General features: G+C 46.0%; 1 protein-coding gene across 1 annotated transcript in view; it reads left to right on the forward strand.

Annotated features, from left to right (window-relative positions):
* Dync1h1 (dynein cytoplasmic 1 heavy chain 1) overlaps positions 1 to 17158 on the forward strand; it is a 67867-nt gene that overhangs the window by 18997 nt on the left and 31712 nt on the right. Inside the window, exons 10-31 of the mRNA XM_005343558.3 lie at positions 403 to 552; positions 2252 to 2398; positions 5165 to 5305; positions 6175 to 6351; positions 6481 to 6591; positions 6677 to 6796; positions 7567 to 7806; positions 8609 to 8764; positions 8914 to 9027; positions 9386 to 9496; positions 9574 to 9783; positions 9938 to 10084; positions 10420 to 10586; positions 10670 to 10843; positions 11319 to 11484; positions 11565 to 11753; positions 11897 to 12091; positions 13232 to 13514; positions 13753 to 13853; positions 15061 to 15220; positions 16403 to 16646; positions 16806 to 16989. Of these exons, the coding sequence (XP_005343615.1) occupies positions 403 to 552; positions 2252 to 2398; positions 5165 to 5305; positions 6175 to 6351; positions 6481 to 6591; positions 6677 to 6796; positions 7567 to 7806; positions 8609 to 8764; positions 8914 to 9027; positions 9386 to 9496; positions 9574 to 9783; positions 9938 to 10084; positions 10420 to 10586; positions 10670 to 10843; positions 11319 to 11484; positions 11565 to 11753; positions 11897 to 12091; positions 13232 to 13514; positions 13753 to 13853; positions 15061 to 15220; positions 16403 to 16646; positions 16806 to 16989 (3687 nt within the window). The remainder of the gene's footprint in view (positions 1 to 402; positions 553 to 2251; positions 2399 to 5164; positions 5306 to 6174; positions 6352 to 6480; positions 6592 to 6676; positions 6797 to 7566; positions 7807 to 8608; positions 8765 to 8913; positions 9028 to 9385; positions 9497 to 9573; positions 9784 to 9937; positions 10085 to 10419; positions 10587 to 10669; positions 10844 to 11318; positions 11485 to 11564; positions 11754 to 11896; positions 12092 to 13231; positions 13515 to 13752; positions 13854 to 15060; positions 15221 to 16402; positions 16647 to 16805; positions 16990 to 17158) is intronic.

Here is a 17158-nt window from a genome sequence, read left to right on the forward strand (position 1 = left end):
TGTTATATGGCCTAGGGCATGCTGGTGGCAAAGTCATTCAGAGGTCCTGTCAGTCATACAGGAATTTGCTCATTCTGGACAGAGAGAAGGCATTCTTCTACTCTTTGATCTCCAAACCACAGTGTTTATAGTTTCACCTTTAACGCTAACTACCTCCAAGCCCCACAAAACAGCCCTTGAAGTGAGTTTTCCATCATAAGTAACAGCCATCTGCAGCATGGCATTAAGTCTCCTTGTCACTTAGGAGCTGGGGAGACTTGCCCACAAGTCCCAAAGGTGGAGAAAGTAGCCGAGATTAGGCTGCAGGTATGACAGAAGTGGAACACCTGCCACTTTCTTATTCTCATTCTGTGTGAGCTGACCTGCAAAAGCAAGCACTCAGTGACCCTGCTTTCCCTGTAGATTGAGAGGATCCTGGGTGTTCGTCTGCAAGCTGGGCTCAGAGCTTGGACCCAGGTTCTTCTTGGACAAGCTGAAGATAAAGCAGAAGTTGACATGGACACAGATGCTCCACAAGTTAGTCACAAGCCTGGTGGAGAGCCAAAGATCAAGGTGAGTATCTCCTGAGCACTCAGCTGGGTGTCAGCAAAACAGTTCCTCCCCTCTTGGGAAGTACCTCTAGAAGCTGAGAAGTACCTCTAGAAGCTGAGACACGAGGATCATAAGTTTGAGGTCGGCCTGGGCTATAGTGAGACCAAGTCTCAAAAAAAAGTACCTGTGAGAGCAAGGTCAGGGGATGTAGCTCAGTGTTACGGCACTTGCTTAGAATGTGGGAGGCCTAGATTGAATCCCTGGCACCAGGACGATGAAGAAGTCTCCTTATGGTGGAAAGGCCGGACAGACACCATTTAGCCAGTTGATGAATGTTAGCATCACCAGCAATGTGGTGCTTGATCTGAGAGAAGCCATGGGTACTTTCTTAAACTACAAACTTTATCTTTTTTCTTTTTTATTATTTTTTAAAACATTTTATTAAATGTTTGTGTGTGTGCGTGCACACACACACGCACATGCTTGCCATGTGCTTGCAAAGGTCAGAAGAGGCTGTCAGATCGCTTGGAGCTGGAATTACAGGCGGCTCATAGCTGGCTGATGTGGGTGCTGAGACTGGACTCAGGTCCTCTAATAGACAGTGTGTGGGCTTAACTGCTTGTGCCATCTCTCCTGGCCCTTTTTTTTTTCCCTTGAGACAGGGTCTCTCTGGACCTTATCCTTGAAACTCATTCTGTAGACTATGGGTAGTCTGAACTCAGAGATCTGCCTGCCTCTGCCTCCTGAGTGTTGGAATTAAAGGCGTGCACCACTATATCCCCTCTTTCTTCTTTAACTCTTAATTTTTGAAAACTTTTTTAGTATTGTATTTATTTGTTCCTAAAGCATACTATGGGTAAATTTTTTTTGTTTGTTTGTTTTTTTGTTTTTTCGAGACAGGGTTTCTTTGTAGTTTTGGAGCCTGTCTTGGAACTAGCTCTTGTAGACCAGGCTGGCCTCGAACTCACAGAGATTTGCCTGCCTCTGCCTCCCGAGTGCTGGGATTAAAGGCGTGCGCCACCATCGCCTGGCCTATGAGTAAATTTTTTAGATTACATTTATTTACTGGGCGGAGGAGGATGGTACCACGATGTGCTTGTGGAAGTCAGAGGACGCCTCTTGGGAGTCAGTTCTCTCCTTCCATGTGGGTCCTAGGGGTCAAACTCAGCTGTCAGGGCTTAGCAGCAGTCACCTTTCTCAGCTGAGCTGTGTCATCAGCCCATAAGCCTGCTTTTTAAAATATTGTATCCCAATGAAACATTAAGGGTGTCTTAGGTAATAAATTCATTACCCAGTGGAGATAAAGTTGGAATTCTGGATTAGCCTGAAGCACTGACTTGCTACTAGTAGCATAGACAGGGGAGATCAGATGAGTCCCCATATGGCTGGCAACAGGGCCCACATTCACCTTGCTTCAGTAATACTTGGTTTTCAGGCCACAAGGTCATTTTATTGAGCATGTGGGTTTCCATGAGTACCTCTTGTGTTTTCCAGCCCAGGTAACGGCACCTGGAGCAGATGAGACAGTACCTGCCCCCAGCCTCGTGTGATCTTAGGAAGACAAATATGAACTAGCCCAGGAGTGCGACTGAAAAAAGAAGTGACAGACTTTGTAGTTCTAACTGAAAATGTCATGATTTAGAAAAAGGTCGTTAAGAATCAAAACAGTTTTATTGAAACATGTTACTGAGTAAAAACAAAACTTTTTTTTTTTTAACAGAACATTGTTCATGAGCTAAGAATAACAAATCAGGTAATCTATTTGAATCCACCCATTGAAGAGTGCAGGTACAAGCTATACCAGGAGATGTTCGCCTGGAAGATGGTTGTGCTGTCCCTGCCCAGGATCCAGAGTCAGAGGTACCAGGTAAACATCCCAGGGGTCGAAGCACATGCCCTCTGACTAGGTCTCAGCTGGTTCCATGTCCTAAGGGAAAGCTTGGTGTTTGCAGCCTCCTTCCTCATCTCCTCAAAGTCTCCTCCGTGAGCGCCTTTGGTTTTTTCAAACAGCATCTCTATGTAGCCCTGGCTCTTTGGGAACTCAGTATATAGACCATGTTGGCCTTAAGCTCAGAGATTCTTCTGCCTCTGCCTTCTGAGCGCTGGTATTAAAGGCACCTGTCACTGAGCCTGGTCTATGAACTTCTTTTGTAATCCCAGTCCTACTGTTGTTCCCTCCCTACTCCATTGTTATTTGGTTTGGTTTTGGATATAGGGTCTAACTGTATAGTCCCAGCTGACCACCACCCTCAGCCTCCTGGATACAGGGATGGCCACAGCCAGCTCCTACTCTTAAGAGAGATTTTCAAGCATATGAAGTAGGAGCCATGAGCTCCTGACGGAAGCCTTGTTTGTCAGCATGTAGCTGTTCTCAGTTCATTGGTGGATCTCCACTGACAAGCTAAAGCAAATCCTAGATTACAGTCTTCCTGGTATACTTCCAGGGCCAAAGGAAAACCCAAAAGACCAGTTAGTCCAAATTCTAGCCAATGTTACTTCTAAGTAGGACCAGTGGTTTTCAAGTGAAAAGATTCCACAGCTCTGCCATGCAGACTGTTCTAGAACTTAGTAAGTATACTAGAAACACACCCTTTAAAGTTAAATAAATACATTTATTTACTATTTTTATCTGCATTGTTATTTTTTCCCCCTGGGTTTTTTATTTGTTTGTTTTTGTTTTTTTTGTCTGCCTGTATATCTGTGTGAGAGTGTCCGGAATCCCTGGAACTGGAGTTACAGACAGTTGTGAGCTGCCATGTGGGTGTTAGGAATTGAACCTGGGTCCTCTGGAAGAGTAGCCAGTGTTCAGAACCACTGGGCCATCTCCCCAGCCCAAAATGCACCTTTTCCCCCCCTGACTTTGAGCATAAATGTTACTTCTCTAGGGTGTGAATTACATTTATCTATTTTGGGTTATGTTTGTGCATGCACACACTCTTTTTCACATGTCACAGTGAGAAGGTGGAGGTCAGAGAACAACGTGCAGGGCAGGTATCTGTTTTCACCTTGTAGGTTCATTCTGGGAATTGGGCTCAAGATGTCAGACTTGGTGGCAAGTGTCTCGTGATCCATCCCCCCGTCCTTGTAGTATGTTTACCCAGCTAATCAAAACCACACAATGATGTGAATTTTGTTTTCTGTCCCCGGCATCTACTTATTGTTTTGGATCCTCCTTGTCCTGTTCTGTGCTTAAGGCTTTGCATATTGTCTTGCTCTTTCCACACTGGGAAAATGAAAGCTAGCCTATTCCTGGACATTACTACTCAGATACTTGTGCACCTTCAACCAGCTCTGCTGTGACACAGTCATCTCCATGTTTGTGCATGTGACCCGACCCTTGCTGGGAACCCAGACCATCTCCAGTTGCTGCTCTCCATCTCTGTTCTGTCCTGTGGTCAGACTTAGTGCCCTTCTTGCTGTACTTCTTCCTCTCTCATCCTTCTTTCCACGAAGTCCAGCAAACGTGTCAGCCATGACATCTGTCATTACTCTCTGTAAAGTTCATCCTGGTCTGTTTCACCACAGTCACTGTTCCCATGCAGTCCATGGTGCCACTGTCTGTGGTTGCTAATGTTCCTTCTGCCTTTCTCTCTGCCTCTATCACCTAAAATCAGTCTCCATTGATGGAGTAACCCTACCTTTGTTCCTCTGTGACTTCTCTCACAGCCTGCCATCTCTCTTGCAGGAAAGCTGTAGTTCTGGTGTTTGTTGGGCCCATAGTACCTTTTTGCCTTTCTGACCTTAATTTCTGCTTCCCCTCCTGACTCTGCTCAGGCCTCACTGCACTCTTGCTGGCCCTCATCTGTACAGACTGACTCTGGCACTGGGCACTCTGCTCACAGTCCCTGATAGCAAATATCCCTTCCCCTCTTTCTAATCTCTGTTCACATATCACCTTCTGATAAAGCCTTCCCTGGTTCTCTATTGAAGGCACAACCAGAAGCCACACGCATAAAGCTCAGTGGTAGAGTGCTTGCCTAGCATGCTCAAGACCCCTCAGTTACTATAAAAAAATAAAATATGACCATTCCCTGTCCCAGCCCTGTATTCCCTACCTCTTCTCTACTCGTTCTGCACAGACTTGTTTCCCATATGACAATCTGTACGTGTGTGTTCTTTGTCTCTCCTCCTGTAGAATGTGACTTCATGTGAATGGGAGTTTCTGTTTATTGTACTTAGATGTAGGAGATGCTCAGGCACTTCAAGTGAACCAAGGGCTCCTTGCATTCTTTAATCTTGTGCCATTAGTGACTCCATGTTTTCCAGTTTGTGGTTATTTTTGTGTTCCCTTTATTGATTTAATGAGTTAAATATTTAACAAGTGGCGCACACCTTTAATCCCAGCACTCGGGAGGCAGAGGCAGGCGGATCTCTGTGAATTCGAGACCAGCCTGGTCTACAAGAGCTAGTTCCAGGACAGGCTCCAAAACCACAGAGAAACCCTGTCTCGAAAAACCAAAAGAAAAAAAAATATTTAACAAGGCTTCATGTTACTTGTGGCTGGAGAAAGTGAATATTGTCTCTAATGCCTTTTGATGGTGACTTTTTTTGAGTCATTTTTAGTAAATAAAAAGTGACTGAGACTGGCTTTGTGTACACTGTTTAACATTCACGTCTGACGCTTGTTGTTCAGGTGGGAGTGCATTATGAATTGACCGAGGAGGAGAAGTTCTATCGGAATGCATTGACACGCATGCCCGATGGCCCCGTCGCCCTGGAAGAGTCATACTCTGCAGTCATGGGCATTGTGACTGAAGTTGAGCAGTATGTGAAGGTAAGATGCTCTTAATCCCACCCAAATGCAATGTCTACTCTATTCTGGACTTGCAAGAGTATGAGAAAAGGGCTGGGTTGTAGCTCAGAGGGCCTGGGTTCAATCCCCAACACCACCAAAAAAGGACGAAAGAAAGAAAAAAGTACTGGGAAGGTAATATGGCCCAATGGGCAATATGTGCTTTATTTACTTATTATCTATCTTCTACATGTTTATTTATTTTGAGACAGAGTCTTATTCTTTATTCTAGCCCTGGCTGTTACTTGCTTTGTAGACCAGTCTAACCTAAACCCTAAACTCCTGAGAGTTTGGAGTACACATGTGTGTCCCTTCACCTGGCTGAGTCCTGCTATGTAGCTTGGGCTGATCTGGAAGTAGCTCTGTAGACCACTTGTGCCTTGAACTCACAGAGGTCTACCTGTCTCTGCCTCACAGTGCTAGGATTAAAGGTGTGCACCACCACCGCTCAGTGATATTTCCTTATTTAAAGCCAAGAGTGAGTAAATAGTAGGATAAATATTGTTGGGTCTTTTTTATTTCGAGACGGGGTTTCTCTGAGTAACAAACCTGGCTGTCCTAGAACTCACTTTGTAGACCAGACTGGCCTCAAACTCGTAGAGATCCATCTGCCTCTACCTGTTCTAAGTGCTGGGATTAAAGGCGTGTGCCTCCACTGCCTGGCATATTATGGAGTTTTAACAATGGTTTTCAAGAAAAGTAAATTTTCTCCTTTTGCTATATAAATTCTGAGACTCCGAAGTAATGGTCTTTATTAGTATAAAGACAAGAACTTGGACCATGGACATAGTGATTACTAATATGTTCTACAGAACAGCAGGCTAAACTTGAGCTGTGTTCCTTATTTGCAGGTTTGGCTTCAGTACCAATGTTTATGGGATATGCAAGCAGAAAACATCTACAACAGGCTTGGGGAAGATCTCAACAAGTGGCAAGCTCTCCTGGTCCAGATAAGGAAAGCCAGAGGAACCTTTGACAACGCAGAAACCAAGAAAGAGTTTGGACCAGTGGTGATAGATTACGGCAAGGTGAGCTCAGCTTGTTCTTGCAAAGTATCTGGAGAGCGAAAGCTGTGTTGGTGTTTGGCTCTGTTTTGGACTTAGAAACACTCCAGGAAAGGACTTACAGAGCACTGTTGTGTGTCTCTTCACCTGCAGGTCCAGTCCAAGGTCAACCTGAAGTATGACTCCTGGCATAAGGAGGTTCTCAGCAAGTTTGGGCAGATGCTGGGGACCAACATGACAGAGTTCCATTCCCAGATCTCAAAGGTGAGGAGCGGGGATGTTGCCCAGGGGACTGGCTGCTGCAGGTTAAGCCTGGCCCCATGGTAAAATACAGCCTTCTCTCCAATAGTCTCGCCAAGAGCTGGAGCAGCACTCTGTGGACACAGCAAGCACCTCTGATGCAGTGACCTTCATCACCTATGTTCAGTCTCTAAAACGGAAGATCAAGCAGTTTGAGAAGCAAGTAGAAGTGAGTTCTCACGTCTGGCCCTTGATTACCTGTTAATGTCTGTGTTCTGGGGGAACACTGAGGGACTCAGCACCTGAAGGAGCATTTCTTACAGTGTGGCCATAAGCTACATAACCACCGGTGTGCTTGTTAGAATGGAACCTGGTGACAGCACACACCTGCAGTCCAGATTAGTCTTCGTAACAAGGTCTTATCTCAGAGGCTGGTGGGAGCAGAGACATGACTGAGTGGTTAAAGGCACCTGCTGCCAAGCCTGATGACTTCAGTTTTCCCTAGAACCACATGGTAAAAAAGAGAACCGACTTCTACAAGTTGTTTTCTACCTCCCATGCGCGCGCACACACACACACACACACACAAAACAATAAATACATGTGAAGAAAAAAGGAGGGTAGACACTAGCACCATGGGTGTCTGTGCTCTATATTTTAACAGCTCTGGGTGATTATCATGCACAGTTAGGTTTGAGAACCACTGTCTGCTTAAGTCTGTTACTGTTTTCAAGTGCTTAGGAGCTGAGTTACAATCTAGGATAAAGGGATGAAGCGCAGCGCAGTGTACTCTGTCCCCACTGGGTGTTGTTAGGTACAGTAACTACAGGCCACTGCAGCCTCTGTGACCACAGTAATCTGGAGGTGAACAATTGTAGGAGAGCAGAAACCTTGGTCTGTGTGTTCTCTAGTCATGGGGGTCCTTCTTGTTGGGACTTTGGCAGTAGTTTCTTCTGTTGTTATAGAGGGAAAAAGCAAATTATCTTTTAACTCTCACAGCTCTACCGCAATGGTCAGCGTCTGCTGGAAAAACAAAGGTTCCAGTTCCCGCCTTCTTGGCTTTACATTGACAACATTGAGGGTGAGTGGGGGGCCTTCAACGACATCATGCGCCGGAAGGACTCTGCCATTCAGCAACAGGTGGCAAACCTGCAAATGAAGATTGTGCAGGAGGACCGAGCTGTGGAAAGTCGCACCACCGATCTGTTGACAGATTGGGAAAAGACCAAACCTGTCACGGTGAGCTTCACTAAGCCTGCCAACCTGCAGCACAGTGTGGGTTGTTTCTGTCAGACATAGGAAGCTGTGCTGGGTTTAGCTTTCCAATACTAAAGACAAGATTGCCCTTCTCTAATTAAAAGGCTGGACTGGCAACTAATCATGTAGGCTGAGGCAGAAGGATCACTTGAGTGTGTGAGTTTAGGACAGCTTAGCAAGATAAAAGCAATAGGAATAAGAAAGACACTGGAAATGTAACTGGTAGAGATCTTACCTAGTGCCCTGAGTATTTGTAGATAGTAAATGTGAAAGCCAGTGTAGTCATTTATTTACTCAGAGTGATAGTCATTTAAGTCATGAGGTGGTTTTACTTATATTTGTTTATTTAATGTCTGTGGGTGTTGTTCTTTCATGCTTGTCTGTGCACCATGTGTCTACAGTGTCTCTGGAGGCCAGAAGAGGGTGCCAGATCCCTTGGAGTCAGAGACAGTTGAGAGCCACCATTTGGGTGCTAGGACTCAAAGGTCCTTTGGAAAAGAGTGACCAGTGCTCTGAATGCCTGAGCTAGCCCTCCAGCCCCCCCAGAAGGTGTTCTTAAATCATTAAACTAGTTTTGCTGTTTCTAAACTGTCCTTGGGTATGCTTAAAATTTAGAATTTAATTTTTCAAAACAGCTGAAGCTTCACAAGGCGGGTGCAAGCTGTGTACATCATGGAGAGACGTGATTTTTGTCTTGTCACTATTGGCCCTCCAGTGTCTTTAAGCCCCAGGACTCCCCTCTCCTGGAACAGTACTGCCACTCTTTGTGCTCTGGCTGTTTCAGGGCAATCTGCGCCCTGAGGAGGCTCTTCAGGCCCTCACCATATATGAAGGGAAGTTTGGCCGGCTGAAGGATGACAGAGAGAAATGTGCAAAGGCCAAGGAAGCACTGGAACTGACAGACACGGGACTCCTCAGTGGCAGTGAGGAGCGTGTACAGGTAAGGAACTGCTCTGCCAGACTCCTCCACTGTCCTGATGATCCCAAGGGCCCTGCCTGCCACATGCCAAGGTGGTTTTCGTTTTTGTTGCTAATTTGTGAACTGCTTTAATGTCCCTAGTTCAACTGCCTTGCTGTTTTCAATCACAGGTGGCTTTGGAGGAATTACAGGACCTCAAAGGTGTTTGGTCAGAACTTTCTAAGGTCTGGGAACAAATTGATCAAATGAAGGAGCAACCATGGGTCTCAGTTCAGCCTCGTAAGGTAACTTGTTGAAGTAGATGTCTGTGGGTCTGTTTATTAGCAAGTTCACAAGCTGTCACTTATGTCCTTAAGTGTTAATTCATGTGCTTCATCCAGACTGAACCTTGTTCTGGAGCCATTCACAAGATTATAGCTCAGTAGGTAGAACACTTGCTGAGCATGCATAAAACCTTAGGCTCAGTCCCCAGAACTCTGGCTGGTGGGCGCAGGTGGGCCTTTGTAACTTCTAGGCTAGCCTTGGATACATAAGATCATGTATCAGAAGGAAATTTTTTTAAAAAAACCCAAAACCATTCAGTAGTGGAATGTGTGTCTGTGTCTATGTATTTGAGAGACTCCATTCTGTGTCTCCTGACAGCTTCGACAAAACTTAGATGGGCTCTTGAACCAGCTGAAGAACTTCCCTGCACGGCTTCGGCAGTATGCCTCCTATGAGTTTGTTCAGAGGTTGTTGAAAGGCTATATGAAGGTAGGTGACTGTCACATGTGGGTGCTGGATGTCTTTTCAGAAGACACCTGCTCACGTCCTGTTTGTCTGCTGCACAGATAAATATGTTGGTAATTGAATTGAAATCTGAAGCGCTTAAAGACCGTCACTGGAAGCAGCTGATGAAGAGGCTTCATGTTAATTGGGTGGTTTCTGAGCTGACCCTGGGCCAGATCTGGGATGTTGACCTCCAGAAGAATGAAGCTGTTGTCAAGGATGTACTGCTAGTGGCACAAGGGGAAATGGCTTTGGAAGAATTTTTGAAACAGGCAAGTGATGGGAATGGGTATCAGGCTGTTGTATGGATTTGACTGTGTAAAATGAAGCATTGTCATCTACATATCTCTGTCCCCAATGTTTGGTGCCCTGCAAATGCTGAGTGCTGATTTGTGCTGGTAATGGGCTCTTTCTGGCTCCCCTCAGATACGGGAAGTGTGGAATACATATGAACTCGACTTGGTCAACTATCAGAACAAATGCCGCCTGATCCGAGGCTGGGATGACCTCTTCAACAAGGTCAAGGAGCATATCAACAGTGTGTCTGCCATGAAGCTCTCTCCATACTATAAGGTGCGCTGCCAGGACACTTTCTTGCACTCAGGGATTAACCTCAGGTGTCTGTTTATGTAAAATGTGGATCAGACAACTTGGTAGGACCCTAGTGTGCAATGTTTTTTCCTGAGACAGGGTTTCTCTGTAGCCTTGGAGCCTGTCCTGGAACTCGCTCTGTAGACTAGGCTGGGCTTGAATTCACAGAAATTTGCCTGCCTCCACCTCCCGAGTTGCTGGGATTAAAATTGTGCAGCACCGCTGCCCGGCCCTAATTTGCAGTTTTCTATGAGCTTTGGCATATCCCTGAAGGAAAAGGTTAATGGTTGAGCTCTGCCCTCCTGTGTACCCACCAGGTTTTTGAAGAAGATGCCCTGAGCTGGGAAGACAAGCTGAACCGGATCATGGCTCTCTTTGACGTGTGGATTGATGTGCAGAGGCGCTGGGTCTATTTGGAGGGCATCTTCACAGGCAGCGCGGACATCAAACATCTGCTGCCCGTGGAAACCCAGCGCTTCCAGAGGTATGGCTGGTTCCAGCAGGCTGAAGCGCAGGCAGGGCTAAGGAGCCTCTGCAAAGGCTGACCAGCTCTCCTTTGTTCTCTAGTATCAGCACAGAGTTTTTGGCTCTGATGAAAAAAGTATCCAAGTCTCCACTTGTGATGGATGTTCTGAACATACAGGGAGTACAGAGGTCTCTGGAACGGTTGGCAGACCTGCTCGGAAAGATCCAGAAAGCATTGGGGGAATACCTAGAGCGAGAGAGATCGTCTTTCCCCAGGTGAGTCTGAGGGAGCCAAGTTTAGCTGTGCTTTGCTCTCCCTTCCTGGTGTTGCTCAGTTTTGAAGTCAGGGGTATCCATGGCCAAGTCGCTGAGTCATCTGCCTTGTGGCACTGGTTTCTAATGCCCTCTGAACTCCCAGTTTTCCATCTCCGTTTACTAAACTCATTTTCCTGGCAAGCCACTTGCTCACTCCAGGGTCTAGCTCTGCTACTTCCTGTGTGGCCTCTCCTCCTTTCCAAGGAGTTTGCTATGGCGAGTGGAGCAGATGTTGTCAAAGTGACTTTAGTGATTGACACTGAATTCTTCCAAATCTTATTGTAAACTTTTCTCTCACCAAGCCCTGGCAGGTATTTGCATGAAATTTAAGTTAGGCTGGAGGTTTTCCTTTCTAGCCACCTCCTCCTGTACTTAGATATTTGCTCAGTCACATTCTGTACACCAGGTAGTAGCCACTGGGTTGTTTTGATTTCAGGTTCTACTTTGTGGGTGATGAGGATTTGCTTGAAATCATTGGAAATAGCAAGAATGTAGCTAAGTTACAGAAGCACTTCAAGAAAATGTTCGCTGGCGTTTCCAGCATCATCTTAAATGAGGACAACTCTGTGGTCCTTGGCATTTCGTCTCGAGAAGGAGAGGAGGTAGGCGCAGTACATCTATGGCTTAGGGACTTCTCTCACACACTTGCACTTCTTAACTCTTGAAATGGTTTTATCTTCAGGTTATGTTTAAAACTCCAGTGTCTATCACTGAACACCCCAAAATCAATGAATGGCTCACTCTGGTGGAAAAGGAGATGAGAGTCACCCTGGCTAAGCTTCTGGCAGAGTCTGTTACAGAAGTGGAGATTTTTGGAAAAGCAACTTCAATTGACCCAAATACCTATATTACTTGGATTGATAAATATCAGGTAATCTTTAGTAGAAGTGGGCAGTTTGAAGCTCTGACTGACTTGTAGTCTAGCTCTTTGGGAGGTGAGACAGAAAGGCTACCCCAAGAATGACACCCCATCTCAAAAACAGTGACTCTGATCTCCTGTCTTATTTCTTTCAGGCCCAATTAGTGGTATTGTCAGCCCAAATAGCCTGGTCTGAAAACGTGGAGAATGCACTAAGCAGCGTTGGGGGAGGTGGTGATGTGGCCCCCTTACAGTCTGTGCTGAGCAATGTGGAGGTCACTCTCAACGTGTTAGCAGACTCTGTCCTCATGGAGCAGCCCCCTCTCCGAAGACGGAAGCTGGAGCACTTGGTGAGCCTCATGCCTGACCCTGTCTTCCCTCGCAGCCCAAGTGGCAAAAGGAAAAGAGGCTTAAAAGTGGATCTTTTGGGGGGGGGGGGCTAGAGAGATGATTCCATGATTAGGAGCACGTACTGCTCTTCCTGAGGACCTGAGTTCAGTTCCCAGCACCTACATCAGGTTCAGTAACCCCAGCTCCAGGAGGATCTCTGACCTCTGTGGGCATTTGCATTCATGTGCATATCACACACACATACACACACACACACACACACGCATGCACCCACACACATAATTAAAATAATAAAATAAATTTTCGCTCCAAAACCACAGAGAAACCCTGTCTCGAAAAAAAACAAAAAAAAAAGAAAAGTAAACTGGGAGTTGTGAACTACGCCTGTAATGTTAGCTTTGGAGAGGTAGAGGCGGGAAGATCGGGAAATCTAGGCCAGTCTGGTTTACATGAGACTTTTGCCCGTGTTCTAGTGAGTGTACATAGGCATTCAGTGTAGACTAGGGTAGTCTTGTGTCTTCAGTCCTCTGTAAAGGTAGTCTTGGTGATACCTAGGTTGATAAAATGCTTGCTGCAGTAGCGTGAGGGCCTGCATTCCAGTGTCCCAGATCCTGGAAAAACTGCTCGAAGAACAAAAGTGGAGTCCGCTAAAAGGTTACACCCAGAGTTGACCAAGGCCTCTGCACACACTTGCGGGCCTGTGTATGTACACCCACAAAAGTAGGATATCTTATGGAGGAGTTGGGTGCCTGTATGGGAGTAAGAAGGTGGTGACCATCTTTTTGAGAGTGTACTGTGTCCTGTCATCTTCTCCCGAGAGGGGTGATGGCAGCAGCGTGGTGATACAAAGAGGGCACCCCTGGAGTAGACACGAGAAAGAGAAAACTGTTCTCTTTCTTGTTCAGCTGCACAGGGCTGTTGCTTATGGTAGGTTTTTGGCTTTTGTGTTTTCTATAGCTCTGAGTCTGTGATACTGTTGTTTGGTTATTCCACTGTCCCTGTGGATGAAGTTCTGTTTGGGGTTTGGAATATTTGCTGCTAGTCGCTATAACTGGGTCCGAATCCTAATATAAAAAGATAGGCTGCAGACACAATGAACACATCTTACTTTAGCTTATGACAAATTTTCGCTTCCTCAGATCACAGAGTTGGTTCACCAAAGGGATGTGACCAGGTCCTTGATCAAAAGCAAAATTGACAATGCCAAATCTTTTGAATGGCTCAGCCAGATGAGATTTTACTTCGACCCTAAGCAAACTGATGTGCTGCAGCAGCTGTCCATTCAGATGGCAAATGCCAAGTTTAACTATGGCTTTGAGTACCTGGGTGTTCAAGACAAGCTGGTGCAGACGCCCCTCACTGACCGTTGCTATTTGACAATGACACAAGCTCTGGAGGCCAGGCTTGGAGGCTCTCCATTTGGTGAGTTATTTCTCAAATCTGCACAGATGGCGTCATGTCACCTGTAATTTTTACATATCACGCTGAATGTTTGGATGCGTTTCTTTATCCCATGGTTTCTATATTCTAAAATCTTTAATTTCCTTGTATTTATTACATCTGGATTTTAAAATACATTTATGGCTCTCTTCAAGCTAAGAATTTACTACCAATTAGGTAATGAATTTGAGTACTAGATTGCTTTTCTTTCAAATAACAGGACCTGCTGGAACCGGGAAGACAGAGTCAGTCAAAGCCCTCGGCCATCAGCTGGGTCGCTTTGTCCTGGTCTTCAACTGTGATGAGACCTTCGATTTCCAGGTAAGACTTTTTTTCCTCAAAATATCTAAAACCATTTTCCCCTCTCAAAAGACTCAGTACTAGCCGGGCGGTGGTGGCGCACGCCTTTAATCCCAGCACTTGGGAGGCAGAGGCAGGCGGATCTTTGTGAGTTCGAGACTAGTCTGGTCTACAAGAGCTAGTTCCAGGACGGGCTCCAAAACCACAGAGAAACCCTGTCTCGAAAAACCAAAAAAAAAAAAAAGACTCAGTACTGCAGGCCTTACTTCCCTGGTGCCGTTCTGAGCTGTGACAGAGCCCAGCACACACACTGAAGTCACTATGAACTTGACCTTCATAGTCTCAAAGTTGACTGTTATTGTTTGTTGAAAATGGTCATTGCCTGTCTGTCTGTGTAATTATGTATCTGAGAGACTGGGTTTCCTCATGTAGTCCAGGCTGACCTGGCACTCATAATCCTATCTCAGCTGGGCTAGCAGGCTGCACTGTCCCCTGTAGCAATAACTATTCTCCCTTCCCAAACCAGGGGTCAGACCTAAACGCTAGGCAAGTGTGCTTCCCCTATGCTGCACCTCCGTCTGTGCTAGCTGACATATGTCTGAAAACAGTGACTATTGTGGAAAGGGTTTTCTACACTAACAAAGTGACAAGAAAAAACCAGCTTTGTCGAGGTATTGGCACAGGATGGAGATGCATTTCTCGGTGCATCCTTGTAATGGTGATGCTCTGTGTGAATGAAGAGTGACTCACTGAATTTCCGCATTGGGAGGTACCTGGAAATCGAAGGTCTCATCGCAGTTGAAGGGAGTAGTTGAAGGTTCCAACAAAGTGTGACTTGCTCAGGGTTGGACAAGTCAGCTGCAGTTATCACAAGCTGCACACCTCAAACTACAAGATGTCTCCACATAGTCCTGGAAGCTGGAAGCCCACTGTGGTTTTGTTAGAATTGGCTCCCTGTGTCTAGGTGCTGCTTTCCCACTGTCTGAGCATGTGTCTTTTCTCTGTGAGCAGAGGGGAAGGGAGAGGCAGCGGGAAGAATGAGTTCTGATAATTTACTCCTACAAGAACACCAGTCCTCTGACTAGTGTCTCCCTGAATTTTACCTCCTGTAGGGGCTCTGTCCAAATATAGTTATGTTGGAGTTAGGACATGGAAAGATAACTTTGGGAAGAGACACAAGTCAGTCCATAACAAATGGTTTAAGTTTCTTTGGTTCCTTTCATTCTAGGCAATGGGACGTATCTTTGTGGGGCTTTGCCAGGTGGGCGCATGGGGCTGCTTTGATGAGTTTAACCGCCTGGAGGAGCGGATGCTCTCAGCCGTGTCCCAGCAGGTGCAGTGCATACAAGAGGCACTGCGGGAGCATTCCAACCCTAACTACGATAAAAGTAAGACTTTCCTGTGGGTTTGTTGTTGTTGTCGTTATCACTGAGGAGCTGGAGGGAAATCTGCTCTGAAATCATTTGCAGTGTAGTGAGTCATGGTTAGCGATTGGTTTTGTTTCCTGGTGCTGGGCAGCACTAGAACCAGTTCCTTGTCCTGAAGCAGTGCATCCTCTGCAAAGCCAAGGTCACAGCCCCATTCCCTTCTACACGTGTGGCCTTCAGTGACACTTCTTTTTTTTTTTTTTCAATATTTATTTATTTATTATGTATACAATATTCTGTCTGTGTGTGTATATCTGTAGGTTAGAAGAGGGCACCAGACCTCATTACAGATGGTTGTGAGCCATCATGTGGTTGCTGGGAATTGAACTCAGGACCTTTGGAAGAGCAGGCAATGCTCTTAAACCACTGAGCCATTTCTCCAGCCCCTCAGTGACACTTCTATCACCGCTGGGAAGCCAGCCTCCTGTTTGACATCAGTGTCCCCACCATCTGATTTGTAGGGTGAGTCCTCTGTCAGCATAGGAATAGGTGTCCTGAAAGACTCTGGGGATAGCATTTCTTCTTGTATCTAACAGCCCAGGCACATGTGGTGAAAGTAGGTTTGGTACCTGAAGATGTATTCTAGGCTGGTGTAAGGTTTTCCCTGTCTGTGCCTACCTCTTTTTTTTTCTTTCTTTCTTTTTTTTTTTTTTAACTTTTACTCCATAGCCAAAGCAACTTGTCTTATAAAGAATCTCCCAAACCAGAAGAAAACAGAATTATCAGAACTACCCAATAGTCACTCACAGTAAACACATGTTCAGGTGGCTATAGGATTTGTTTTATAAGTTGAGCTGATGCTAAGAGAAGCTAATTGTCATGATCATGATCTCCACAGTCAAATTCACTGACGGGTTTGTTCTGCTGCTGCAGTTGCTGACATTCAGCATGTTTGCACACAGAGTCGGGGAGCGGCTTGCCTCGGGTGCCTTGATAGCTGCCCCTCTGTGTGCTTGAGTGACATTAGGTCTGAGAGGGGTTTCGCCTGGCTGGTGAAAGCGGCCCCTCAAAGCCCCCCTCACCCCAGGAGTCCTGGGCTTTGGTCTTGAGGTCAGTAAGGGACTAAGTGATGTTCTATCAATTTAGAGACATTCAGGTGTTTCTGTTTTGTTTCTTTAGTAAGTTCATGTCATCTAATTTCAGCCTCTGCCCCCATTACTTGTGAGCTGCTGAACAAACAAGTCAAGGTTAGCCCAGACATGGCTATCTTCATCACCATGAACCCAGGCTATGCAGGTCGCTCCAACCTCCCTGACAACCTCAAGAAGCTGTTCCGGAGCTTGGCAATGACCAAGCCTGATAGGCAGCTGATTGCGCAAGTCATGCTGTACTCACAGGGCTTCCGGACTGCTGAGGTCCTCGCCAACAAAATCGTCCCATTCTTTAAGTGAGTAGCTGAGGGTCATTCATGGACAGGGTTCTAGCTTGGCAGGTAGCTAATGTCCTGTCCGCAGTCCCCACTCTTTCAGACCCCCCCTGAGTCCCTAACATTAACTACTGTCTGCATAAAGGGTGCTGTTTTTAAAGAAAATGTTTTCACTTTCAGACTGTGTGATGAGCAGCTGTCTTCTCAAAGCCATTATGACTTTGGTCTTCGGGCTTTGAAAAGTGTGCTCGTGAGTGCAGGCAATGTGAAGAGGGAGAGGATTCAGAAGATAAAGAGGGAGAAAGAAGAAAGGGGGGAAGCAGTTGATGAAGGAGAAATTGCTGAGAATCTGCCTGAGCAGGAGGTTTGTATGCTGGTTTTGTTGTTTTCCCTTCACTCTCTGTGTACTGTGTAACCTAGGCTAACTTTGAGCTTGTAACTATCCTCCCAAGTGCTGAGATTATAGGTATCCACTACCACACCCAGTTTACAGGTGCTGAGATTATGGTATCCACTACCACACCCAGTTTACA

This window comes from Microtus ochrogaster, chromosome 1, assembly GCF_000317375.1.
Source record: "Microtus ochrogaster isolate Prairie Vole_2 chromosome 1, MicOch1.0, whole genome shotgun sequence".
NCBI classification, from domain to species: Eukaryota; Metazoa; Chordata; class Mammalia; order Rodentia; family Cricetidae; genus Microtus; species Microtus ochrogaster.